Raw genomic sequence first — 26,832 nt, forward strand, 5'->3', positions numbered from 1 at the left:
GCCTAACCAGCTCTGCTAGGGCGAGTAAAAGGGTCAGAGTGAGGTGTTCTTTCATTTATGTATGGAAGTAGCCAGCAAGCGAGCTAACTTTAGCCTGTTAGCTTGGGTGCTTGACTGCAATTGTGAGGTCAGAATGCTCAGATCAACCCTACTCCTCGGGCCAGAGCATCCAGTGTGACCTCTGAACGCTCCTACAGCGAAAAGCTCTCTGGCACTCCAGTGTGAATTAATGAATGCATCCTATGTTGTTAGCCATTATGCTATGCTGTTAGCCATGACGTTATGTTGTTAGCCATGACGCTATGTTGTTAGCCATGGCGTTATGTTGTTAGCCATGATGCTATGTTGTTAGCCATGACGCTATGTTGTTAGCCATGACGTTATGTTGTTAGCCATGACGCTATGTTGTTAGCCATGGCGCTATGTTGTTAGCCATGGCGCTATGTTGTTAGCTATAATGCTATGTTTTTAGCCATGACGTTATGTTGCTAGCCATGGCGCTATGTTGTTAGCCATGGCGCTATGTTGTTAGCTATAATGCTATGTTTTTAGCCATGACGTTATGTTGCTAGCCATGATGCTATGTTGTTAGCCATAATGCAAGCCATAATGCTATGATTTTAGCCATGATGTGTGAATCGTCATGGAGCTTTACCAGTGTGGCTAAGTGAGACAACAGTAGCCAAAATGAACTTGGAAACACAGTTACACTTGACTTATAGCACAATTTCTCCTGTCAGAACTGGGATTCAAACCAGTGACTCTCCAGGCGCTTCTCTACCAGATTCTCCTGCCTGCTAGCTGCTAGCTGCCCTATCATTCTGTTCCATCTGTCTTCCAGCTGGGCAAATACCTAGAAGAGAACAAGCACAAGCTGACCAACATAACGCTGGTCCTATTCAGCCTACAGATCTGTAAAGCTCTGGTCTACCTGGAAGGAATCAACATGGTGCACAGGTAGGAGGAGCCTATACGGACACGCCTGGGGTCTCACGCAGCGAGAGCAGAGTGGAGATAAACTGATCCAGTCCAGTCAGTCATCCCAGCTAGCTAGTTCATGCTTGTGGCTAGAAACTTCAACGAGAATTTGAAAGTTGTCTGTCGAAGTTGGGAGAATGTACAGAATCATTCCCTTTTCACTGGAGTCATTGTTATGTAGATGTTAATACAGTAGTTTTACATCTTGCTACTTCCCTTTCCATACTGGCCTGATATTAGCTTCACCTTCTAACTACTTCCCTCTCCTTACTGGCCTGATATTAGCTTCACCTTCTAACTACTTCCCTCTCCTTACTGGCCTGGTATTAGCTTCACCTTCTAACTACTTCCCTCTCCATACTGGCCTGATATTAGCTTCACCTTCTAACTACTTCCCTGTCCATACTGGCCTGATATTAGCTTCACCTTCTAACTACTTCCCTGTCCTTACTGGCCTGATATTAGCTTCACCTTCTAACTACTTCCCTGTCCATACTGGCCTGATATTAGCTTCACCTTCTAACTACTTCCCTGTCCTTACTGGCCTGATATTAGCTTCACCTTCTAACTACTTCCCTGTCCATACTGGCCTGATATTAGCTTCACCTTCTAACTACTTCCCTGTCCTTACTGGCCTGATATTAGCTTCACCTTCTAACTACTTCCCTGTCCATACTGGCCTGATATTAGCTTCACCTTCTAACTACTTCCCTGTCCATACTGGCCTGATATTAGCTTCACCTTCTAACTACTTCCCTGTCCTTACTGGCCTGATATTAGCTTCACCTTCTAACTACTTCCCTGTCCATACTGGCCTGATATTAGCTTCACCTTCTAACTACTTCCCTGTCCTTACTGGCCTGATATTAGCTTCACCTTCTAACTACTTCCCTGTCCTTACTGGCCTGATATTAGCTTCACCTTCTAACTACTTCCCTGCCCTTACTGGCCTGATATTAGCTTCACCTTCTAACTACTTCCCTCTCCATACTGGCCTGATATTAGCTTCACCTTCTAACTACTTCCCTGTCCTTACTGGCCTGATATTAGCTTCACCTTCTAAACTTCCCTGTCCATACTGGCCTGATATTAGCTTCACCTTCTAACTACTTCCCTGTCCATACTGGCCTGATATTAGCTTCACCTTCTAACTACTTCCCTGTCCTTCCTGTCCTTACTGGCCTGATATTAGCTTCACCTTCTAACTACTTCCTTTCCATACTGGCCTGATATTAGCTTCACCTTCTAACTACTTCCCTGTCCATACTGGCCTGATATTAGCTTCACCTTCTAACTACTTCCCTGTCCATACTGGCCTGATATTAGCTTCACCTTCTAACTACTTCCCTGTCCATACTGGCCTGATATTAGCTTCACCTTCTAACTACTTCCCTGTCCATACTGGCCTGATATTAGCTTCACCTTCTAACTACTTCCCTGTCCATACTGGCCTGATATTAGCTTCACCTTCTAACTACTTCCCTGTCCTTACTGGCCTGATATTAGCTTCACCTTCTAACTACTTCCCTGTCCTTACTGGCCTGATATTAGCTTCACCTTCTAACTACTTCCCTGTCCATACTGGCCTGATATTAGCTTCACCTTCTAACTACTTCCCTGTCCATACTGGCCTGATATTAGCTTCACCTTCTAACTACTTCCCTGTCCATACTGGCCTGATATTAGCTTCACCTTCTAACTACTTCCCTGTCCTTACTGGCCTGATATTAGCTTCACCTTCTAACTACTTCCCTGTCCATACTGGCCTGATATTAGCTTCACCTTCTAACTACTTCCCTGTCCATACTGGCCTGATATTAGCTTCACCTTCTAACTACTTCCCTCTCCATACTGCAGGACAGCAGTGCTCAGTATTAGTCGGCAAGCAGCAACAAAGCACACATTGTGTTTCACGTTGTTCTGTTACTGGTTTGTAGCACAAAGTCTCTCCACTGATCAGTAGTCATCAGTGCCATCCGGATGGTTACTACCAATATAGGCTGCTATCCTACTCAGAATATAATCAAGTGGGATGTATCAATTTGGCTACGTTAGTTAGCCCAGTGGGAAGTACCTTGCCACAACGCCGTTGTACTGGTCATTCACACCGGCTTATCGTTACGTTAGCTAATTGGCATGTCACGGTGGCATCCAGAAGGTGACCGATACTTACAAGTCATTTCTCCCTTCCCTCCCTCCCCCTCCCTCCCTCCCTCCCTCCCTCCCTCCCTCACCCATCAAAATAAATATCCCTTTCTTTTAGTGAGTATTAACTAGCGCAATGAGCTAAACAAGCTAGCTGGGAAGGGCTCATCACTGACGACTGAACTGAACCAAATCATCTCTGCTTGACTCTCATACGTCATCAATTTGGCGGCCATCTTGACACCCATATTCCATGTTGGCCACCATATTTCTCTTCAGAAAACACTTCTTCACACTCTTAGACATGTAATACATACACAGAGTGTACAAAACATTAAGAACACCTTCCTAATATTGAGTTGCACCAACCTACAAGGTGTCGAAAGCGTTCCACAGGGATGCTGGCCCCATGTTGACTCCAATGCTTCCCATAGTTGTGTCCAGTTGGCTGGATGTCCTTTGGGTGGTGGACCATTCTTGATACACACAGGAAACGAGTGGGATGTGCCTGGCCCCTTTCACAGGCATTTACTGTATATCTCTATATCTTACCCCTTCACCCTCTGAATGGCACACATACACAATCCATGTCTCAATTATCTTCGAGGCTTAAAAATAATTTAACCGGTCTCATGGTAGCAACACAACATGGTAGCAACATCATGGTAGCAACACAACATGGTAGCAACACAGCATGACAACACAACATGATATCAACACAACATGGTAGCAACACAGCATGACAACACAACATGGTAGCAACACAACATGGTAGCAACACAGCATGACAACACAACATGGTAGCAACACAGCATGACAACACAACATGGTAGCAACACAGCATGACAACACAACATGGTAGCAACACAGCATGACAACACAACATGGTAGCAACACAGCATGACAACACAACATGGTAGCAACACAGCATGACAACACAACATGGTAGCAACACAGCATGACAACACAACATGGTAGCAACACAACATGGTAGCAACACAACATGGTAGCAACACAGCATGACAACACAACATGGTAGCAACACAGCATGACAACACAACATGGTAGCGACACAACATGGTAGCAACACAGCATGACAACACAACATGGTAGCAACACAGCATGACAACACAACATGGTAGCAACACAGCATGACAACACAACATGGTAGCAACACAGCATGACAACACAACATGGTAGCAACACAGCATGACAACACAACATGGTAGCAACACAGCATGACAACACAACATGATATCAACACAACATGGTAGCAACACAGAATGACAACACAACATGGTAGCAACACAGCATGACAACACAACATGATATCAACACAACATGGTAGCAACACAGCATGACAACACAACATGGTAGCAACACAACATGGTAGCAACACAGCATGACAACACAACATGGTAGCAACACAGCATGACAACACAACATGGTAGCAACACAGCATGACAACACAACATGGTAGCAACACAGCATGACAACACAACATGGTAGCAACACAGCATGACAACACAACATGGTAGCAACACAGCATGACAACACAACATGATATCAACACAACATGGTAGCAACACAGAATGACAACACAACATGGTAGCAACACAGCATGACAACACAACATGATATCAACACAACATGGTAGCAACACAGCATGACAACACAACATGGTAGCAACACAACATGGTAGCAACACAGCATGACAACACAACATGGTAGCAACACAGCATGACAACAACATGGTAACCCCACAACATGTTGTGTCCCCACAGAGACAAAGTACAGGTAGGACAGCCACGTTGACACCCATAATTCCTCTAACCCAGAGAACAGGGTCGTGTTTATTAGAGCACACCGTAGCAAAACATCTTACAACAGATGACGAAAACCTGTGTTCTTATTGGACAACTTCAGGTAGTACCTCCCTGTTTCAACTAACCTGTTTATTGTGTCCCAACAGGGACATAGCGGTGAGGAACGTGCTGGTGGCCACAGCAGACTGTGTTAGGCTGGGAGACTTTGGTCTGTCCAGATACATCGAGGAAGAAGAGTATTACAAGGGTATGGGGAGACTCAATGTAATTTCCTTGATTCCTCACGTCCGCTCACCACGCCTCATTTGTAAAACCCATTGGATGAGAAAGTCAGATGGGAGGGACTTCTGACCTGCTCATCCAATTGGGTTTTGAGAAGGAGGCGAGAGGATGCAAGGAATCAAGGAAATGTAATTGAGATTCTCCTATGGTGTGCCTGTGTTCTCTTAAATACTGGCCCCACACTGGCTAAATACATGTATATACAAAACATTTCCACTGTCTTTCTGCGTCACTTCCACAGCCTCAGTTAGCCGATTACCTATAAAATGGATGGCTCCAGAATCCATTAACTTCAGACGCTTCACAACGGCTAGTGATGTCTGGATGTTTGGTAAGTCTGTTGACATGTTTTGGGGGATACTTTGCTTTTGCAGTATTTCTGTGTATGTGCATGTGTATAACAGTATCTCTCTCTCTCTCGCTCTCTTTTACTCTCTCCATCTCTCTTACTCCCTCTCTCCCTCTCTCTCTTCCTCCTCCATCTCTCTCTTACTCTCTCCATCTCTTTTACTCTCTCTCTTCCCCCTCCATCTCTCTCTTACTCTCTCCATCTCTCTTACTCTCTCTCTTCCCCCTCCATCTCTCTTACTCTCCCTCTCTCTTTTACTCTCTCCATCTCTCTTCCTCCTCCATCGATCTTACTCTCTCTCTCTCTCTTTTACTCTCTCCATCTCTCTTACTCTCTCTCCCTCTCTCTCTTCCTCCTCCATCTCTCTTACTCTCTCTCTCTCTTAATCTCTCCATATCTCTTACTCTCTCTCTCTTTTACTCTCTCCATCTCTCTCCCTCTCTCTCTTCCCCCTCCATCTCTCTTACTCCCCCCTCTCTATTCCTCCTCCATCTCTCTTACTCTCTCTCTCTTTTACTCTCTCCATATCTCTTACTCTCTCTCTCTCCCTCTCTCTCTTCCCCCTCCATCTATCTTACTCTCTCTCTCTCTTTTACTCTCTCCATCTCTCTTACTCTCTCCATCGCTCTCCCTCTCTTTCTTCCTCCTCCATCTCTCTTACTCTCTCACTCTCTTTTACTCTCTCCATCTCTCTTTCTCTCTTAATCTCTATTTTACTCTCTCCATCTCTTTCTTTCTCTCTCTCTCTTACTCTCTAGATCTCTCTTTCTCTTACTCTCAATTTCTCTCTCTCTCTTTCCTTCACTAGTGATCGCTAAGGGTCAGGATCTATCTCTGTTTTGTATCTCTGACAGAGTAGAGACAGAGTATTATATTTTGAAGCCAAATAGCAATTTAGTTTATTCTGTGTTTGTTTCATTTTCCCAGTTTGTCAAATAGGTTTTCATTTCTGTAACAATTTGATTATTATCCAAACACACAGGGAAATCAGAGTTGTTTAATGTTGTTGACAGCTGACACTGGGGACTCTTTTCAGGGTTCAGCTCTTGGGATTCCAGTGCTTTTGAATCGTAAGGATGTTTTGGGGCTTAATTTCAAATGGTGCCAACATGTTAGTGTCCGTTTCTTTATATTTACATGTAAAGGGAATCGTCCGAGTTCCGACTCTGCATTAATTATTTGGTTCTTTCTTTTGGATATTTAGGAAAGTACTGCAGAATTCTGTATGTAGATTTTTTATTGAATTTTTCTCCCAATGCTTATAATCGTAATTGCAAGTTGGTCCCTAAACCTCACTTCCATATAGTACAATTGGTAAAATTACACTATTTAATATTTTTCACCAGATCTGGATAGGAATATTCTTTTTTAATTTTTTATTGTCTTTTAAAGGAGTAAAATGCTTTGCAGGCTTTTTTAAATTTTAGTGCGTTCTCTACCAGACCAAATCCACCAGAGATACTGATTATTAGTCCCAGGTAGTTGGACCATGTTCAACCATGGTATTTCCTCAGGAGTGTCTGCTACTCTGATTTCTAGCTTTTTTTTCCTGGAAAATCACGACTTTGGTTTTCTGGAAAGTCGATGTTGATTGTCCAGTTGATTCTGTATTCCTAAAGAATGTTTAAGTTGTTCCTATAGACCTTGATCTGTTGGTGACAGTAGGAGGTCATCTGGGTAGACCTTTTCTCTTCACCTTTATTTAACCAGGTAGGCTAGTTGAGAACACCTTTATTTAACCAGGTAGGCTAGTTGAGAACAAGTTCTCATTTACAACTGCGACCTCTGGCCAAGATAAAGCGTAGCAATTCGACACATACAACAACACAGAGTTACACATGGAATAAACAAAACATACAGTCAATAATATAGTAGAACAAAAGAAAACAAAAAGTCTATGTACAGTGAGTGCAAATTAGGTAAGATAAGGGAGTTAAGGCAATAAATAGACCATGGTGGCAAAGTAATTACAATATAGCAATTAAACACTGGAATGGTAGTGCAGAAGATGAATGTGCAGGTAGAGATACTGGGGTGCAAAGGAGCAAGGAGCAAGATAAATAAATAAATACAGTATGGGGATGAGGTAGGTTGGATTGGTTACTTTACAGATGGGCTATGTACAGGTGCAGTGATCTGTGAGCTGCTCTGACAGCTGGCGCTTAAAGCTAGTGAGGAAGATATGAGTCTCCAGCTTCAGTGATTTTTGCAGTTCTTTCCAGTCATTTGCAGCAGAGAACTGGAAGGAAAGACGACCAAAGGAGGAATTGGCTTTGGGGATGACCAGTGAGATGGCCATGTTCTGTTATAATCTCCACCCGGCACAGCCAGAAGAGGACTGGCCACCCCACATATGCTCTCTCTAATTCTCTTTCTTTCTCTCTCTCGGAGGACCTGAGCCCAAGGACCGTGCCCCAGGACGACCTGACATGATGACTCCTTGCTGTCCCCAGTCCACCTGACTGTGCTGCTGCTCCAGTTTCAACTGTTCTGCCTTGTTATTATTCGACCATGCTGGTCATTTATGAACATTTGAACATCTTGGCCATGTTCTGTTATAATCTCCACCCGGCACAGCCAGAAGAGGACTGGCCACCCCACATAGCCTGGTTCCTCTCTAGGTTTCTTCCTAGGTTTTGGCTTTTCTAGGGAGTTTTTCCTAGCCACCGTGCTTCTACACCTGCATTGCTTGCTGTTTGGGGTTTTAGGCTGGGTTTCTGTATAGCACTTTGAGATATCAGCTGATGTACGAAGGGCTATATAAATAAGATTTGAATTGATTTGATTTGAGATATACCTGCTGGAGCGTGTGCTACGAGTGGGTGCTGCTATGGTGACCAGCGAGCTGAGATAGGGCGGGGCTTTACCTAGCAGAGACTTGTAGATAACCTGTAGCCAGTGGGTTTGGCAACGAGTATGAAGCGAGGGCCAGCCAATGAGAGCGTACAGGTCACAATGGTGGTTAGTGTATGGGGCTTTGGTGACAAAACGGATGGCGCTGTGATAGACTGCATCCAGTTTGTTGAGTAGAATGTTGGAGGCTATTTTATAGATTTTATCGTCGAGGATCGGTATGATGGTCAGTTTTACAAGGGTATGTTTGGCAGCATGAGTGAAGGATGCTTTGTTGCGATATAGGAAGTCGATTCTAGGTTTAATTTTGGATTGGAGATGCTTAATGTGAGTCTGGAAGGAGAGTTTACAGTCCAACCAGACACCTAGGTATTTGTAGTTGTCCATGTATTCAGTCAGAGCCGTCCAGAGTAGTGATGCTGGACAGGCGGGCAGATGCGGGCAGCGATCGGTTGAATAGTACGGTATTTCCTCTGACACATTGGTGTGGCTGGCTTCCGGGCTCTTCCATCAGCATCTGGACAGTGTCACATTGTAATGCCTCAACTCTTCCATCAGCATCTGGACAGTGTCACATTGTAATGCCTCAACTCTTCCATCAGCATCTGGACAAGGTCATATTGTAATGCCTCAACTCTTCCATCAGCATCTGGACAGTGTCACATTGTAATGCCTCAACTCTTCCATCATCGTCTGGACATTGTAATGCCTCAACTCTTCCATCATCGTCTGGACAGTGTCACATTGTAATGCCTCAACTCTTCCATCAGCGTCTGGACAGTGTCACATTGTAATGCCTCAACTCTTCCATCAGCGTCTGGACAGTGGCACATTGTAATGCCTCAACTCTTCCATCAGCATCTAGACAGTGTCACATTGTAATGCCTCAACTCTTCCATCAGCGTCTGGACAGTGTCACATTGTAATGCTTCCATCAGCATCTAGACAGTGTCACATTGTAATGCCTCAACTTCTTCCTCAACTCTTCCATCAGCATCTAGACAGTGTCACATTGTAATGCCTCAACTCTTCCATCAGCGTCTGGACAGTGTCACATTGTAATGCCTCAACTCTTCCATCAGCGTCTGGACAGTGTCACATTGTAATGCCTCAACTCTTCCATCAGCGTCTGGACATTGTAATGCCTCAACTCTTCCATCAGCATCTGGACAGTGTCACATTGTAATGCCTCAACTCTTCCATCAGCATCTGGACATTGTAATGCCTCAACTCTTCCATCAGCATCTAGACAGTGTCACATTGTAATGCCTCAACTCTTCCATCATCGTCTGGACAGTGTCACATTGTAATGCCTCAACTCTTCCATCATCGTCTGGACAGTGTCACATTGTAATGCCTCAACTCTTCCATCAGCATCTATAGACAGTGTCATATTGTAATGCCTCAACTCTTCCATCAGCATCTGGACAGTGTCACATTGTAATGCCTCAACTCTTCCATCAGCATCTGGACAAGGTCATATTGTAATGCCTTAACTCTTCCATCAGCGTCAAGACATTGTAATGCCTCAACTCTTCCATCATCGTCTGGACAGTGTCACATTGTAATGCCTCAACTCTTCCACCAGCGTCTGGACAGTGTCACATTGTAATGCCTCAACTCTTCCACCAGCATCTAGACATTGTAATGCCTCAACTCTTCCACCAGCATCTAGACATTGTAATGCCTCAACTCTTCCACCAGCGTCTGGACATTGTAATGCCTCAACTCTTCCATCAGCGTCTGGACATTGTAATGCCTCAACTCTTCCATCAGCGTCTGGACAGTGTCACATTGTAATGCCTCAACTCTTCCACCAGCGTCTGGACATTGTAATGCCTCAACTCTTCCATCAGCGTCTGGACAGTGTCACATTCTTCCTGTGTGTTCTTCCTGTATTCTGTCTCCACTTCCAGTGATGTATTCTGTCATCTCCACTTCACCCAGGGAGAGCTGTCATCTCCACTTCACCTAGGGAGACAGCTGATGTATTCTGTCATCTCTAGCTGAAGGAGGGAGTGATGTATTCTGTCATCTCCACTTCACCTAGGGAGAGCTGCTACAGCTGAAGGAGGGAGTGATGTATTCTGTCATCTCCACTTCACCTAGGGAGAGCTGCTACAGCTGAAGGAGGGAGTGATGTATTCTGTCATCTCCACTTCACCTAGGGAGAGCTGCTACAGCTGAAGGAGGGAGTGATGTATTCTGTCATCTCCACTTCACCTAGGGAGAGCTGCTACAGCTGAAGGAGGGAGTGATGTATTTTGAAGTCCGGGTTTTGGATGTTTCAGACATATTGTTAACGTAGATAATGTCAGTTTTTAGTTCATCATCCACTAAAGGTATTATCGTGTCGAACTCTTCTTCAAAACAGCTCTGGACTGGCCTCTGAGTCTTGGTCTTGTTTCCAGACATAATGTGTTTGTTTAATCTAGAAGATAAAATAAACCCACACCTATTTAGGCGAGGTGCTGGCTAGCAGGTGGAGAAAACTTGAAAATAAAAGAGAGCCACACACTCTAGGAGCTCAGATGCAAAAAAAAATATTTGATGGGGCCGTTAAAATTTTAGAGTTCGCGGCTCTCTTTTATTCACAAGATGTTTGTTTACCTTGCGCAGGACTGCATGCCAACCGTTCAGTAAACGTTCAGTAAAAGAGAAGATCCACCTTGATTTTCTTCGTCTTTTGTTGCATAAAATCTGCTGTTTGGGTCTCTTTTATTGAAACCTTTGCTTTACTGGTAATACCTTTTGCATGTTGGATAGCAAGGTTGCTGAGCTTGGAGCTTGTAAATGTATCCATCCTAGTTGATTACCGCTGGATACAGAAGATATAACAGCTGACTGTAGCTAGGTGTTTTTAAACGTAAACAAAGCGTACCTTTCTTGTTTTCCTGTCTGAAATGTTTTATCTTGCTTGTGTAAGTTTAGATACTTGTTTTCCAGTCCCTTTTGTCATTTTTGATTGTCTTTTTAGTTATTTGATCACTAGGTTTTTTTTTAGCTAACTGCAGGTAGCTAGAAACTGTCTTAGCAACTCCCTAGCAACGTGGTAAACAACTGTTAGCTTGTTAGCTATCCAGTTGAGTTATCAGGATAACAGCTGTTTTCTGATGTATTCTCTTCTTCTGAAGTTATATTCTTAGTCCTACTTCCTTTATCTTTCACTCACTTATTTTTCTCCAATGTACTCTTCCTCTAAATCATTTGAAATATGATATAAAATACTAGATATTAGGAGCTCATCATTTTACCAGCTGCTCTCTCTCTCTCTCTCTCTCTCTCTCTCTCTCTGTCTCTCTCTCTCTCTCTCTCTCTCTCTCTCTCTCTCTCTCTCTCTCTCTCTCTCTCTCTCTCTCTCTCTCTCTCTCTCTCTCTCTCTCTCTCTCTCTCTCTCTGTCTCTCTCTCTCTCCCTCCCTCTCCATAGCGGTGTGTATGTGGGAGATCCTGAGTCGAGGGCAGCAGCCTTTCTTCTGGTTGGAGAACCGTGACGTCATCATTCAGCTGGAGCAAGGCATCCGACTACCCAAACCTGACTCCTGCCCTCCTGCCCTCTACTCCCTCATGACACGCTGCTGGTCCTACAACCCCCGCGAGAGACCCTCTTTCACAGAGCTGGTCGTTAAGATCAGGTGCTGACTGCCATTGGCCTGGCTTGGCTATGTTCTGACATCTGATTTGAATATGGTCGTGGTTGTTAAACCACAAACAACTTGCCAATATGTACTTTTTCTTTTCACAGTGACGTCCATCAGATGGAGAAGGAGCAGGAGGCAGAGCGAGAGAGGGACAGAAAACGCCCCATCAAGTTCTTTGACACCAAGTTCAAATTCAATGAGCCTCCTCCTAAGGTAGTATCCTGTCTTCTTGTTGACACACACACAGTCTTATACAGTTAGCCTTGTGGGGACACAATTCAGTCCCATTCAAAATCCTATTTTCACTAACCCCTAACCTTAACCAAAAACCTAACCTTCACCTTAATCCTAACCCGAGCTCTTAACCCTAAAACTAAACCTAGCTCCTAACCCTAGATCCTAACCCTAACCCTTAATGTAATTCTAACCCTAGATCCTAACCCTAACCCTTAACGTAATTCTAACCCTAACCCTAGCTCCTAACCATAGCTCCTAACCCTTAACGTAATTCTAACCCTAGCTCCTAACCCTAGATCCTAACCCTAACCCTTAATGTAATTCTAACCCGAGCTCCTAACCCTAGATCCTAACCCTAACCCTTAATGTAATTCTAACCCGAGCTCCTAACCCTTAATGTAATTCTAACCCTAACCCTAGATCCTAACCATAGCTCCTAACCCTTAACGTAATTCTAACCCTAGCTCCTAACCCTAGATCCTAATCCTTAATGTAATTCTAACCCTAACCCTAGCTCCTAACCGTAGATCCTAACACCAACCCTTAACGGAATTCTTACCCTAACCCTAGCTCCTAACCCTAGATCCTAACCCTAGATCCTAACCCTAGCTCCTAACCCTAGATCCTCACCCTTAATGTAATTCTAATTCTAACACTAATTCTAACCTTAACCCTAAACCCCCTAGAAATAGCATTTGACCTCGTGGGGACTAATAAAATGTCCCCATTTGTCACACACACACACACACACACACACACACACACACACACACACACACACACACACACACACACACACACACACAATCACTGTTACACACACAATCACTGTTACACACACATACACACACACACACAATCACTGTTACACACACACACCTTCAGCATCATTGTTTTTTGTCATGGCGTTGTTAGAATTAGCATATAAGTTACTCAACGTTTCTGTCCCTGTGTTTCTAGCCCTCCAGGATGAAACCTGGGGGTCGTTTTGGTAACAATATTGGCCTGCACGTTCAGCTGAATGAGGCCCTGTGTGCCAGCTCTCCAGACCTGGTCAGTCCCTGTGAATACACCACTGTTGTAGACTCTAGGAGCAACACAGTGGTCGTGCCCATGATGTCTCCACGACGATGCAGCATGGGGGTGAGACTCTAGTTCTCTAGTTCTAGTCTACTTCCTTCTAGACTCTAGTTCTCTAGTTCCAGTCTACTTCCTTCTAGACTTTAGTTCTCTAGTTCTAGTCTACTTCCTTCTAGACTCTAGTTCTCTAGTTCTAGTCTACTTCCTTCTAGACTCTAGTTCTCGTCTACTTCCTTCTAGACTCTAGTTCTCTAGTTCTAGTCTACTTCCTTCTAGACTTTAGTTCTCTGGTTCTAGTCTACTTCCTTCTAGACTCTAGTTCTCTAGTTCTAGTCTACTTCCTTCTAGACTTTAGTTCTCTAGTTCTCGTCTACTTCCTTCTAGACTCTAGTTCTCTAGTTCTAGTCTACTTCCTTCTAGACTTTAGTTCTCTAGTTCTCGTCTACTTCCTTCTAGACTCTAGTTCTCTAGTTCTAGTCTACTTCCTTCTAGACTTTAGTTCTCTAGTTCTAGTCTACTTCCTTCTAGACTCTAGTTCTCTAGTTCTAGTCTACTTCCTTCTAGACTCTAGTTCTCGTCTACTTCCTTCTAGACTCTAGTTCTCTAGTTCTAGTCTACTTCCTTCTAGACTTTAGTTCTCTTGTTCTAGTCTACTTCCTTCTAGACTCTAGTTCTCTAGTTCTAGTCTACTTCCTTCTAGACTCTAGTTCTAGTCTACTTCCTTCTAGACTCTAGTTCTAGTCTACTTCCTTCTAGACTCTAGTTCTCTAGTTCTAGTCTACTTCCTTCTAGACTGTAGTTCTAGTCTACTTCATTCTAGACTCTAGTTCTAGGCTACTTCCTTCTAGACTCTAGTTCTCTAGTTCTAGTCTACTTCATTCTAGACTCTAGTTCTCTAGTTCTAGTCTACTTCCTTCTAGACACTAGTTCTCTAGTTCTAGTTTACTTCTTTCTAGACTCTAGTTCTCTATTTCTAGTCTACTTCCTTCTAGTTCTCTAGTTCTAGTCTACTCCCTTCTAGACTCTAGTTCTCTAGTTCTAGTCTACTTCCTTCTAGACTCTAGTTCTCTAGTTCTAGTCTACTACCTTCTAGACACTAGTTCTCTAGTTCTAGTTTACTTCCTTCTAGACTCTAGTTCTCTAGTTCTAGTCTACTTCCTTCTAGTTCTAGTCTACTACCTTCTAGACTCTAGTTCTCTAGTTCTAGTCTACTTAATTCTAGACACTAGTTCTCTAGTTCTAGTCTACTTCCTTCTAGACTCTAGTTCTCTAGTTCTAGTCTACTTCCTTCTAGACTCTAGTTCTCTACTTCTAGTCTACTTCCTTCTAGACTCTAGTTCTCTAGTTCTAGTCTACTTCCTTCTAGACACTAGTTCTCTAGTTCTAGTTTACTTCCTTCTAGACTCTAGTTCTCTAGTTCTAGTCTACTTCCTTCTAGTTCTCTAGTTCTAGTCTACTCCCTTCTAGACTCTAGTTCTCTAGTTCTAGTCTACTTCCTTCTAGACTCTAGTTCTCTAGTTCTAGTCTACTTCCTTCTAGACACTAGTTCTCTAGTTCTAGTCTACTTCCTTCTAGACTCTAGTTCTCTACTTCTAGTCTACTTCCTTCTAGACTCTAGTTCTCTAGTTCTAGTCTACCTCCTTCTAGACTCTAGTTCTCTAGTTCTAGTCTACTTCCTTCTAGACTCTAGTTCTAGTCTACTTCCTTCTAGACTCTAGTTCTCTAGTTCTAGTCTACTTCCTTCTAGACTCTAGTTCTCTAGTTCTAGTCTACTTCCTTCTAGACTCTAGTTCTCTAGTTCTAGTCTACTTCCTTCTAGACTCTAGTTCTAGTCTACTTCCTTCTAGACTCTAGTTCTCTAGTTCTACTTCCTTCTAGACTCTAGTTCTCTAGTTCTAGTCTACTTCCTTCTAGACGCTAGTTCTCTAGTTCTAGTCTACTTCCTTCTAGACTCTAGTTCTAGTCTACTTCCTTCTAGACTCTAGTTCTCTAGTTCTAGTCTACTTCCTTCTAGACTCTAGTTCTCTAGTACTAGTCTACTTCCTTCTAGACTCTAGTTCTAGTCTACTTCCTTCTAGACTCTAGTTCTAGTCTACTTCCTTCTAGACTCTAGTTCTCTAGTTCTAGTCTACTTCCTTTAGACTCTAGTTCTCTAGTTCTAGTCTACTTCCTTCTAGACTCTAGTTCTAGTCTACTTCCTTCTAGACTCTAGTTCTCTAGTTCTAGTCTACTTCCTTCTAGACTCTAGTTCTCTAGTTCTAGTCTACTACCTTCTAGACTCTAGTTCTAGTCTACTTCCTTCTAGACTCTAGTTCTCTAGTTCTAGTCTACTTCCTTCTAGACTCTAGTTCTCTAGTACTAGTCTACTTCCTTCTAGACTCTAGTTCTAGTCTACTTCCTTCTAGACTCTAGTTCTCTAGTTCTAGTCTACTTCCTTCTAGACTCTAGGTCTCTAGTACTAGTCTACTTCCTTCTAGACTCTAGTTCTCTAGTTCTAGTCTACTTCCCTCTAGACTCTAGTTTTCTAGTTCTAGTCTACTTCCTTCTAGACTCTAGTTCTCTAGTTCTAGTCTATTTCCTTCTAGACACTAGTTCTCTAGTTCTAGTCTACTTCCCTCTAGTACTCTAGTTCTAGTCTACTTCCTTCTAGACTCGGGTTACTCTATTTCCACCCTCAGCTGGGTTTAAGGTACTGTAAGCATCTGTTTTTCAGGGATACAGTATCTTCAACCTAGTTTCCGTTTAATTGACTCCTCCTACGTTCGGTCTCGATGACGATCCAGGTCATGTGTCCAGGTGCTTGTGTTAAATCCCTGTGTTACTGCTATAAGGCCAACAAGCAAGGCTACTGTATTACTAGCTCTTTACTATATGAATGTGTGTCTTCCCGTCCAATAGGAGGGAGAGTTGATGGTGGAGCCGTCCAGTAAGGAGGACGCCCAGCGGCTGTGGCAGATGGAGAGAGAGCGTATGCAGGAGACGATGAGACAACAGAAACAACAGATGATGGAGGACAACAAGTGGCTGACCAAGGAGGAGAGACTCCTGGTGGGGAATATAACCTCAACCTTTACCCCCCCTCCTAGACCTAGCAACACGCCCTAGCGACCACCCTAGCAACAAGTGGTTGACCAAGGAGAGACTCCTGGTGGGGAATATACCTTTGACCTTTACCCCCCCCAGACCTAGCAACACGCCCTAGCGCCCACCCTAGCAACAAGTGGCTGACCAAGGAGTAACGATTCCTGGTGGGGAATATAGCTTCAACCTTTACCCCCATAGACCTAGCAAACCCGCCCTAGCATCTAGCGCTCTGTACGCCCTGTCCGCCATAACTACCTTCGGTCTACCCTGTCAACCAACCCCCTTTCCACTCTAACCACCAGCCCCGTAACTCTCCCTCTCAGTGGGTCTGTGTTTAATATAACTGTCCCTTTGGGGACTATAAGGTCTGTGGCCAATCGAGGGTCCCCGTCCATATAATGTCAAATGAACCTGAACCTACTTGTTCCTTTACAGGATCCCATGAGACAGGAGGATGCCCCCAGCCCACTGGTAAGTGTTTGTATAAAAGTTCATACATGAATATAACATGTTCTAAAGCTTTCTACCTGGAGGCTTTCGGTAAAAGTGTTACCGCAGCCTAAGTTTTTCTGGTCTGTAATTTACTATTCTGTCTGTTCGTTTACTCGTCTGTCTGTTCGTTTACTATTCTGTCTGTTCGCTTACTATTCTGTCTGTTCGCTTACTATTCTGTCTGTTTGTTTACTATTCTGTCTGTTCGTTTACTATTCTGTCTGTTTGTTTACTATTCTGTCTGTTCGTTTACTATTCTGTCTGTTCGTTTACTATTCTGTCTGTTTGTTTACTATTCTGTCTGTTCGTTTACTATTCTGTCTGTTCGTTTACTATTCTGTCTGTTTGTTTACTATTTTGTCTGTTCGTTTACTATTCTGTCTGTTCGTTTACTATTCTGTTTGTTTACTCGTCTGTCTGTCTGTTTGTTTACAATTTTGTCTGTTCGTTTACTATTCTGTCTGTTCGTTTACTATTCTGTTTGTTTACTCGTCTGTCTGTTTGTTTACTATTCTGTCTGTTTGTTTACTATTCTGTCTGTTTGTTTACTATTCTGTCTGTTCGTTTACTCGTCTGTCTGTTCATTTACTATTTTGTCTGTTCGTTTACTATTCTGTCTGTTCGTTTACTATTCTGTCTGTTTCGTTTACTCGTCTGTCTGTTCGTTTACTAGTCTGTTCGTTTACTATTCTGTCTGTTTGTTTACTCGTCTGTCTGTTCGTTTACTATTTGTCTGTTCGTTTACTATTCTGTCTGTTTGTTTACTCGTCTATCTGTTTGTTTACTATTCTGTCTGTTTGTTTACTCGTCTGTCTGTTCGTTTACTATTTTGTCTGTTCGTTTACTATTCTGTCTGTTCGTTTACTATTCTGTCTGTTTGTTTACTATTCTGTCTGTTCGTTTACTATTCTGTCTGTTTGTTTACTATTCTGTCTGTTCGTTTACTATTCTGTCTGTTCGTTTACTATTCTGTCTGTTTGTTTACTATTCTGTCTGTTCGTTTACTATTCTGTCTGTTCGTTTACTATTCTGTCTGTTCGTTTACTATTCTGTCTGTTCGTTTACTATTCTGTCTGTTCGTTTACTCGTCTGTCTGTTCGTTTACTCGTCTGTCTGTTTGTTTACTATTCTGTCTGTTCGTTTACTCGTCTGTCTGTTCATTTACTATTTTGTCTGTTTGTTTACAATTTTGTCTGTTCGTTTACTATTCTGTCTGTTCGTTTACTATTCTGTTTGTTTACTCGTCTGTCTGTCCGTTTACTGTCTGTCTGTCCGTTTTGTCTGTCTGTCCGTTTACAATTCTGTCTGTTCGTTTACTATTCTGTCTGTTCGTTTACTATCGTCTGTCTGTGTTTACTCGTCTGTCTGTCCGTTTACTATTCTGTCTGTTTGTTTACTATTCTGTCTGTCCGTTTACTCGTCTGTCTGTCCGTTTACTCGTCTGTCTGTTCGTTTACTAGTCTGTTTGTTTGTTTACTATTCTGTCTGTTTGTTTACTCGTCTGTTTGTTTGTTTACTATTCTGTCTGTTCGTTTACTCGTCTGTTTGTTTGTTTACTATTCTGTCTGTTTGTTTACTCATCTGTTTGTTTGTTTACTATTCTGTCTGTTCGTTTACTCGTCTGTCTGTTTGTTTACTTGTCTGTTTGTTTGTTTACTATTCTGTCTGTTAGTTTACTCGTCTGGTTGTTTGTTTACTATTCTGTCTGTTTGTTTACTATGTCTGTTTGTTTGTTTACTATTCTGTCTGTTCGTTTACTCGTCTGGTCTGTTCGTTTACTATTCTGTCTGTTTGTTTACTTGTCTGTTTGTTTGTTTACTATTCTGTCGGTTCGTTTACTCGTCTGGTTGTTTGTTTACTCGTCTGTCTGTTTGTTTACTTGTCTGTTTGTTTGTTTACTATTCTGTCTGTTCGTTTACTCGTCTGGTTGTTTGTTTACTCGTCTGTCTGTTTGTTTACTTGTCTGTCTGTTTGTTTACTATTCTGTCTGTTCGTTTACTATTCTGTCTGTTCGTTTACTATTCTGTCTGTTCGTTTACTCGTCTGTCTGTTCGTTTACTATTCTGTCTGTTCGTTTACTCTTCTGTCTGTCCGTTTACTCGTCTGTCTGTCCGTTTACTCGTCTGTCTGTCCGTTTACTCGTCTGTCTGTCCGTTTACTCGTCTGTCTGTCCGTTTACTCGTCTGTCTGTCCGTTTACTCGTCTGTCTGTTCGTTTACTCGTCTGTTTGTTTGTTTACTCGTCTGTCTGTTTGTTTACTCGTCTGTTTGTTTGTTTACTATTCTGTCTGTTCGTTTACTCGTCTGTTTGTTTGTTTACTATTCTGTCTGTTTGTTTACTCATCTGTTTGTTTGTTTACTATTCTGTCTGTTCGTTTACTCGTCTGTCTGTTTGTTTACTTGTCTGTTTGTTTGTTTACTATTCTGTCTGTTCGTTTACTCGTCTGGTTGTTCGTTTACTCGTCTGTCTGTTTGTTTACTTGTCTGTTTGTTTGTTTACTATTCTGTCGGTTCGTTTACTCGTCTGGTTGTTTGTTTACTCGTCTGTCTGTTTGTTTACTTGTCTGTTTGTTTGTTTACTATTCTGTCGGTTAGTTTACTCGTCTGGTTGTTTGTTTACTCGTCTGTCTGTTTGTTTACTTGTCTGTTTGTTTGTTTACTATTCTGTCTGTTCGTTTACTCGTCTGGTTGTTCGTTTACTCGTCTGTCTGTTTGTTTACTTGTCTGTTTGTTTGTTTACTATTCTGTCGGTTCGTTTACTCGTCTGGTTGTTTGTTTACTCGTCTGTCTGTTTGTTTACTTGTCTGTTTGTTTGTTTACTATTCTGTCGGTTCGTTTACTCGTCTGGTTGTTTGTTTACTCGTCTGTCTGTTTGTTTACTTGTCTGTTTGTTTGTTTACTATTCTGTCGGTTCGTTTACTCGTCTGGTTGTTCGTTTACTCGTCTGTCTGTTTGTTTACTTGTCTGTTTGTTTGTTTACTATTCTGTCTGTTCGTTTACTCGTCTGGTTGTTCGTTTACTCGTCTGTCTGTTTGTTTACTTGTCTGTTTGTTTGTTTACTATTCTGTCGGTTCGTTTACTCGTCTGGTTGTTCGTTTACTCGTCTGTCTGTTTGTTTACTTGTCTGTTTGTTTGTTTACTATTCTGTCTGTTCGTTTACTCGTCTGGTTGTTCGTTTACTCGTCTGTCTGTTTGTTTACTTGTCTGTTTGTTTGTTTACTATTCTGTCGGTTCGTTTACTCGTCTGGTTGTTCGTTTACTCGTCTGTCTGTACATGAGATCACGATGAATTGGTAACAAATCCCCAGCTGACTTTCCTGCTGTGCGATATGGAGTTGTAGTAGGTATGAGTTATTCTGCCTTTCTCTCCGTCTATAGTCACCTGAAGCTGAGGCTGGACATGGTGAGTGGTCCTTCACAATATCTATTATAATTATAATATCTAATGTCCTTCACAATATCTAGTCGTATGAAATGGTATTTGATTAAGAGAAACAAAAGTATCATAAACATCCTTCAGTCCTTCTCATACACCCCTCCTTTCTCCCCTTCTATTCTCCTCTCTGAATACCACAGCCGCGCCAGACAAGCCCCCACGTCTCACCGCCCCCACAGCCCAGGCCGACCCCACAGCCCAGGCCGCCCCCACAGCAGAGCTGGACCGGTCAGGTGACCAGGTGTACCAGGCGGTCATGGAGCTGGTCAAGGTGGTGGTGCAGTTGAAGAACGATGTCAACACACTACAGCCTGAACAATACATCAACATAGTGAAGGTAAAGACATGGAAGGTGGAGGTACTCGAGCAGTAGGACAAACCTGAATCAGACACTTCAGCTTGGAGTTACGAGTCCATTACCTATGTAGTTACCTATGTAGCTTCTGTGCTGAGTACCGAGTCCGTTACCTATTTAGCTGCTGTGCTGAGTACCCAGTCCGTTACCTATGTGGCTGCTGTGCTGAGTACCCAGTCCGTTACCTATGTAGCTTCTGTGCTGAGTACCGAGTCCGTTACCTATGTAGCTGCTGTTCTGAGTACCCAGTCCGTTACCTATGTAGCTGCTGTGCTGAGTACCCAGTCCGTTACCTATGTAGCTGCTGTGCTGAGTACCCAGTCCGTTACCTATGTAGCTGCTGTGCTGGCTGAGTACCCAGTCCGTTACCTATGTAGCTGCTGTTCTGAGTACCCAGTCCATTACCTATGTAGCTGCTGTTCTGAGTACCCAGTCCGTTACCTATGTAGCTGCTGTGCTGAGTACCCAGTCCGTTACCTATGTAGCTGCTGTTCTGAGTACCCAGTCCGTTACCTATGTAGCTGCTGTTCTGAGTACCCAGTCCGTTACCTATGTAGCTGCTGTTCTGAGTACCCAGTCCGTTACCTATGTAGCTGCTGTTCTGAGTACCCAGTCCGTTACCTATGTAGCTGCTGTGCTGAGTACCCAGTCCGTTACCTATGTAGCTGCTGTTCTGAGTACCCAGTCCGTTACCTATGTAGCTTCTGTTCTGAGTACCGAGTCCGTTACCTATGTAGCTTCTGTTCTGAGTACCCAGTCCGTTACCTATGTAGCTTCTGTGCTGAGTACCGAGTCCGTTACCTATTTAGCTGCTGTGCTGAGTACCCAGTCCGTTACCTATGTAGCTTCTGTGCTGAGTACCGAGTCCATTACCTATTTAGCTGCTGTGCTGAGTACCCAGTCCGTTACCTATGTGGCTGCTGTGCTGAGTACCCAGTCCGTTACCTATGTAGCTTCTGTGCTGAGTACCGAGTCCGTTACCTATGTAGCTGCTGTTCTGAGTACCCAGTCCGTTACCTATGTAGCTGCTGTGCTGAGTACCCAGTCCGTTACCTATGTAGCTGCTGTGCTGAGTACCCAGTCCGTTACCTATGTAGCTGCTGTGCTGAGTACCCAGTCCGTTACCTATGTAGCTGCTGTGCTGAGTACCCAGTCCGTTACCTATGTAGCTGCTGTGCTGAGTACCCAGTCCGTTACCTATGTAGCTGCTGTGCTGAGTACCCAGACTGTTACCTATGTAGCTGCCGTGCTGAGTACCCAGTCCGTTACCTATGTAGCTGCTGTGCTGAGTACCCAGACTGTTACCTATGTAGCTGCCGTGCTGAGTACCCAGTCCGTTACCTATGTAGCTGCCGTGCTGAGTATCCAGTCCGTTACCTATGTAGCTGCCGTGCTGAGTACCCAGTCCGTTACCTATGTAGCTGCTGTGCTGAGTACCCAGTCCGTTACCTATGTAGCTGCTGTGCTGAGTACCCAGTCCGTTACCTATGTAGCTGCTGTGCTGAGTACCAAGTCCGTTACCTATGTAGCTGCTGTGCTGAGTACCCAGTCCGTTACCTATGTAGCTGCTGTGCTGAGTACCCAGTCCGTTACCTATGTAGCTGCTGTTCTGAGTACCCAGTCCGTTACCTATGTAGCTGCTGTGCTGAGTACCCAGTCCGTTACCTATGTAGCTGCTGTGCTGAGTACCCAGTCCGTTACCTATGTAGCTGCTGTGCTGAGTACCGAGTCTGTTACCTATGTAGCTGCTGTGCTGAGTACCGAGTCCGTTACCTATGTAGCTGCTGTGCTGAGTACCCAGTCCGTTACCTATGTAGCTGCTGTGCTGAGTACCCAGTCTGTTACCTATGTAGCTGCTGTGCTGAGTACCCAGTCCGTTACCTATGTAGCTGCTGTGCTGAGTACCCAGTCCGTTACCTATGTAGCTGCTGTGCTGAGTACCCAGTCCGTTACCTATGTAGCTGCTGTGCTGAGTACCCAGTCCGTTACCTATGTAGCTGCTGTGCTGAGTACTCCGCTACCGTTCCCCCTCCTTGATCACCTTTGTTCTGTCACTGGTGTATCCTTCGATGTTGTACACAGAACAGTTAAAACTATTGCATTCCACGTATCCTTAAGATGATTTTTCCACAAAATCATAATCGACATGTTCTTACCTGCTATTGTTGTCAGTATAGCAAAACATAAAGCACGACACAAACAGGCATCTTGCTTGTGCAACTGCACTGTATCCGTTACAACAGAGACGGACAGACGGGACAGACAGACTGACAGAGAGTTAAAAGTCATCGCTGTTTTTTTGGAACGTCGGTTCAAATCCCCGCAGGGTTTTTTTCATTGAATCTGTTCAGAAACATGAGACATAGGTTACATCATGAAGGACGGGGGCAGCTAGAATAATGAATGTGTGTTAAAACAACACATGGGCAGAACGTGACCCGGATCCTTAGCTTTAAGAAAGAGGTTTCTGGAGGGGCGGGGCTTGTATCCGTAGCAACAGCTCGACATGACTTGCCGGGACATATTTTATTGATTTAATGACTCTCTCTCTCTCTCTCTCTCTCTAGTCTGTAGGGTTGACCTTGCGGAGTCTGATCCACAGTGTGGATGATATTCTACCTACCCTGCATGAATCCATCAGGACAGAGGTACAGTAACAACCCTCTTATCTCACACCTTCTCTCCAAAATTGTATTTTTATATTTGACCTTTTTATTTAACTAGGAAGAAAAACTAAGAACAAATTATTATTATTATTTAAAATGACGGCCTAGGTACAGTGGGTTAACTGCCTGTTCAGGGGGCAGAACGACAGATTATTTTTACCTTGTCAGCTCGGGGATTCCATTTTGCAACCTTTCGGTTACTAGTCCAACGCTCTGACCACTAGGCTACCCTGCCGCCTCTCCACTCTAACCACTAGGCTATCCTGCTGCCTCTACACTCTAACCACTAGGCTACCCTGCCGCCTCTACACTCTAACCACTAGGCTACCCTGCCGCCTCTCCACTCTAACCACAGGCTATCCTGCTGCCTCTACATAACCCTAGGCTACCCTGCCGCCTCTACACTCTAACCCACTACCCTGCCGCCTCTCCACTCTAACCACTAGGCTACCCTGCCGCCTCTACACTCTAACCACTAGGCTACCCTGACGCCCCTCCACTCTAACCACGCTACCCTGACGCCCTCCACTCTAACCACTAGGCTACCCTGCCGCCTCTACACTCTAACCACTAGGCTACCCTGCCGCCTCTCCACTCTAACCACTAGGCTACCTGCCGCCTCTACACTCTAACCACTAGGCTACCCTGCCGCCTCTCCACTCTAACCACTAGGCTACCCTGCCGCCTCTACACTCTAACCACTAGGCTACCCTGCCGCCTCTCCCTCTAACCACTAGGCTACCCTGCCGCCTCTACACTCTAACCACTAGGCTACCCTGACGCCCCTCCACTCTAACCACTAGGCTACCCTGACGCCCCTCCACTCTAACCACTAGGCTACCCTGCCGCCTCTACACTCTAACCACTAGGCTACCCTGCCGCCTCTCCACTCTAACCACTAGGCTACCCTGCCGCCTCTACACTCTAACCACTAGGCTAACCACTAACCACTAGGCTACCCTGCCGCCTCTACACTCTAACCACTAGCCGCTAGGCTACCTGCCGCCTCTACACTCTAACCACTAGGCTACCCTGCCGCCTCTACACTCTAACCACTAGGCTACCCTGCCGCCTCTACACTCTTTACCCTGCCGCCTCTACACTCTAACCACTAGGCTACCCTGCCGCCTCTTTACTCTAACCACTAGGCTACCCTGCCGCCTCTACACTCTAACCACTAGGCTACCTGCCTCCTCTACACTCTAACCACTAGGCTACCCTGCCGCCTCTCCACTCTAACCACTAGGCTACCCTGCCGCCTCTACACTCTAACCACTAGGCTACCCTGCCGATATCCCCAGGCCCTCAACGGCACATCCCTCTCAATCCCTCTATTCTCTTGTTCTACTGAGATGTTGGCTTTAGAAACCACGAGAAAGGAGATGACTAAAAGAGAAAACAGACTAGTATAGGCAGACTACCATTACCTTAACTCTGTCTCTCTCCTCCCACCCTGGTCAGATCGAGGGCACCCAGAAGCTGTTGAACAACGACATGTCAGAGTTGACAAACTATTCCCTGTCTCCTCTTCCCCACTCCCTCTCTCCCTCTCTTCTCTCCCTTCTCTCCCCACCCTGGTCAGATCGAGGGCACCCAGAAGCTGTTGAACAACGACATGTCAGAGTTGATCAGTAAGATGCGTCTGGCCCAGCAGAACGCCATCACCTCGTTGAAGGAAGAGTGTAAGAAACAGATGCTGACTGCAGCACACAACCTGGCCATGGATGGGAAGAACCTTCTGGATGCTGTGGACCAGGCCAGGGTCAGGGGCAACCTGGCCAAGCCTAATCCGGGAGACCCCATAGTGGGGTAAATACCCACAGCCCCCCTCTGGATGGATGGATGATTTAAATGTGTGTTGTTGTTTTGCTTTTGTCTTCATTGGAGGACAGGTCAGAGCATGTTGCGACTGATTGGATGGACATCAGTGACTTGCTGGTACAATAGTCGAGATAAGTGGCATCAATATGACTGGCATCAATATGACTGGCATCAATATGACTGGCATCAATATGACTGGCATCAATATGACTGGCATCAATATGACTGGCATCAATATGACTGGCATCAATATGAGTGGCATCAATATGACTGGCATCAATATGACTGGCATCAATATGACTGGCATCAATATGACTGGCATCAATATAACTGGCATCAATATGACTGGCATCAATATGACTGGCATCAATATAACTGGCATCAATATGACTGGCATCAATATGACTGGCATCAATATGACTGGCATCAATATGACTGGCATCAATATGACTGGCATCAATATGACTGGCATCAATATGACTGGCATCAATATAACTGGCATCAATATGACTGGCATCAATATGACTGGCATCAATATGAGTGGCATCAATATAACTGGCATCAATATGAGTGGCATCAATATGACGGGCATCAATATGACGGGCATCAATATGACTGGCGTCAATATAACTGGCGTCAATATGACTGGCGTCAATATGACTGGCGTCAATATGACTGGCATCAATATGAGTGGCATCAATATGAGTGGCATCAATATGACTGGCATCAATATAACTGGCATCAATATGACTGGCATCAATATGACTGGCATCAATATGACTGGCATCAATATGACTGGCATCAATATGACTGGCATCAATATGACTGGCATCAATATGACTGGCATCAATATGAGTGGCTTCAGTATAACTGGCATCAATATGACTGGCATCAATATGACTGGCATCAGTATGACTGGCATCAATATGACTGGCATCAATATGACTGGCATCAATATGACTGGCATCAATATGACTGGCATCAATATGACTGGCATCAATATGACTGGCATCAATATGACTGGCATCAATATGACTGGCATCAGTATGACTGGCATCAATATGACTGGCATCAATATGACTGGCATCAATGTCCATCAAATGGACAGAAAAGAGGACTTCCTTGTGTGATATTTGTTTATCATCTCAGTGCTTTAAATTAAAGTCATGCTCTGGAACTTTGGCCACGACTAAGTGTCTTTTTAAATCTCCCTCTTTGGGCTTGATGTGTCAATGTGTAGGTCATTACATGCATCATCTATGAATTACTGTCAATTAGCCACGAAATCCCTAGTTTGAAAGCGACTGTTTCCTTGAAGCTGTGCCGTTGTCATTTTGCCTACATTTCCCAACACGTGGGCCAGCCCCCTAGCAATAACAGTTATAGCCAATGAACTAGGCCCTCGCATTTCACTGACAGCTAGCAAGAGGCCTGCCCAGTGTTAGAGAGAGAGAGATCGTATCTCTTTAAGAATTATTTTTTTTAAATAGTCACATTCTCTCTGTCTGCTTAGGTATAACGGAGAATTTACTTCCAGGTTATCTTCCTGTGGTTCTTCCCAGTAATGCTGGCCAGATCAATAGTATTGTT

At 44.1% G+C, this 26,832-nt stretch overlaps 1 protein-coding gene and 1 long non-coding RNA gene across 16 annotated transcripts in view; one reads left to right on the forward strand and one right to left on the reverse strand.

The window, feature by feature from the left end:
• LOC118377175 (protein-tyrosine kinase 2-beta-like) overlaps positions 1 to 26,832 on the forward strand; it is an 81,152-nt gene that overhangs the window by 43,828 nt on the left and 10,492 nt on the right. For 3 of the 4 annotated variants that reach the window (XM_052524436.1, XM_052524435.1, XM_052524438.1), the window contains 12 exons: positions 842 to 957; positions 5,096 to 5,196; positions 5,473 to 5,562; positions 11,862 to 12,066; positions 12,177 to 12,285; positions 13,270 to 13,452; positions 16,288 to 16,437; positions 16,909 to 16,944; positions 20,343 to 20,367; positions 20,541 to 20,737; positions 23,323 to 23,403; positions 25,004 to 25,230. In XM_052524436.1, coding sequence (XP_052380396.1) covers positions 842 to 957; positions 5,096 to 5,196; positions 5,473 to 5,562; positions 11,862 to 12,066; positions 12,177 to 12,285; positions 13,270 to 13,452; positions 16,288 to 16,437; positions 16,909 to 16,944; positions 20,343 to 20,367; positions 20,541 to 20,737; positions 23,323 to 23,403; positions 25,004 to 25,230 — 1,520 coding nt within the window. Of the gene's footprint in view, positions 1 to 841; positions 958 to 5,095; positions 5,197 to 5,472; positions 5,563 to 11,861; positions 12,067 to 12,176; positions 12,286 to 13,269; positions 13,453 to 16,287; positions 16,438 to 16,908; positions 16,945 to 20,342; positions 20,368 to 20,540; positions 20,738 to 23,322; positions 23,404 to 25,003; positions 26,425 to 26,832 lie in introns of those variants that run through there. The other variant, XM_052524437.1, reaches the window with a different exon arrangement.
• Positions 970 to 3,147, reverse strand: LOC127931505 (uncharacterized). 12 transcript variants are annotated; one of them, XR_008141500.1, is made up of 5 exons: positions 2,491 to 3,147; positions 2,221 to 2,400; positions 2,078 to 2,122; positions 1,270 to 1,854; positions 970 to 1,224 (listed from the first exon to the last, which is right to left on the reverse strand). It is a non-coding gene; the product is annotated as an uncharacterized LOC127931505 (long non-coding RNA). The 12 variants fall into 12 exon arrangements; XR_008141509.1 differs by lacking the exon at positions 2,078 to 2,122 and having other exon boundaries at positions 2,221 to 2,490; positions 2,761 to 3,147; XR_008141503.1 differs by lacking the exon at positions 2,078 to 2,122 and having other exon boundaries at positions 2,221 to 2,490; positions 2,581 to 3,146.

This window comes from Oncorhynchus keta, chromosome 8 (assembly GCF_023373465.1).
Source record: "Oncorhynchus keta strain PuntledgeMale-10-30-2019 chromosome 8, Oket_V2, whole genome shotgun sequence".
Classification (NCBI taxonomy): Eukaryota; Metazoa; Chordata; class Actinopteri; order Salmoniformes; family Salmonidae; genus Oncorhynchus; species Oncorhynchus keta.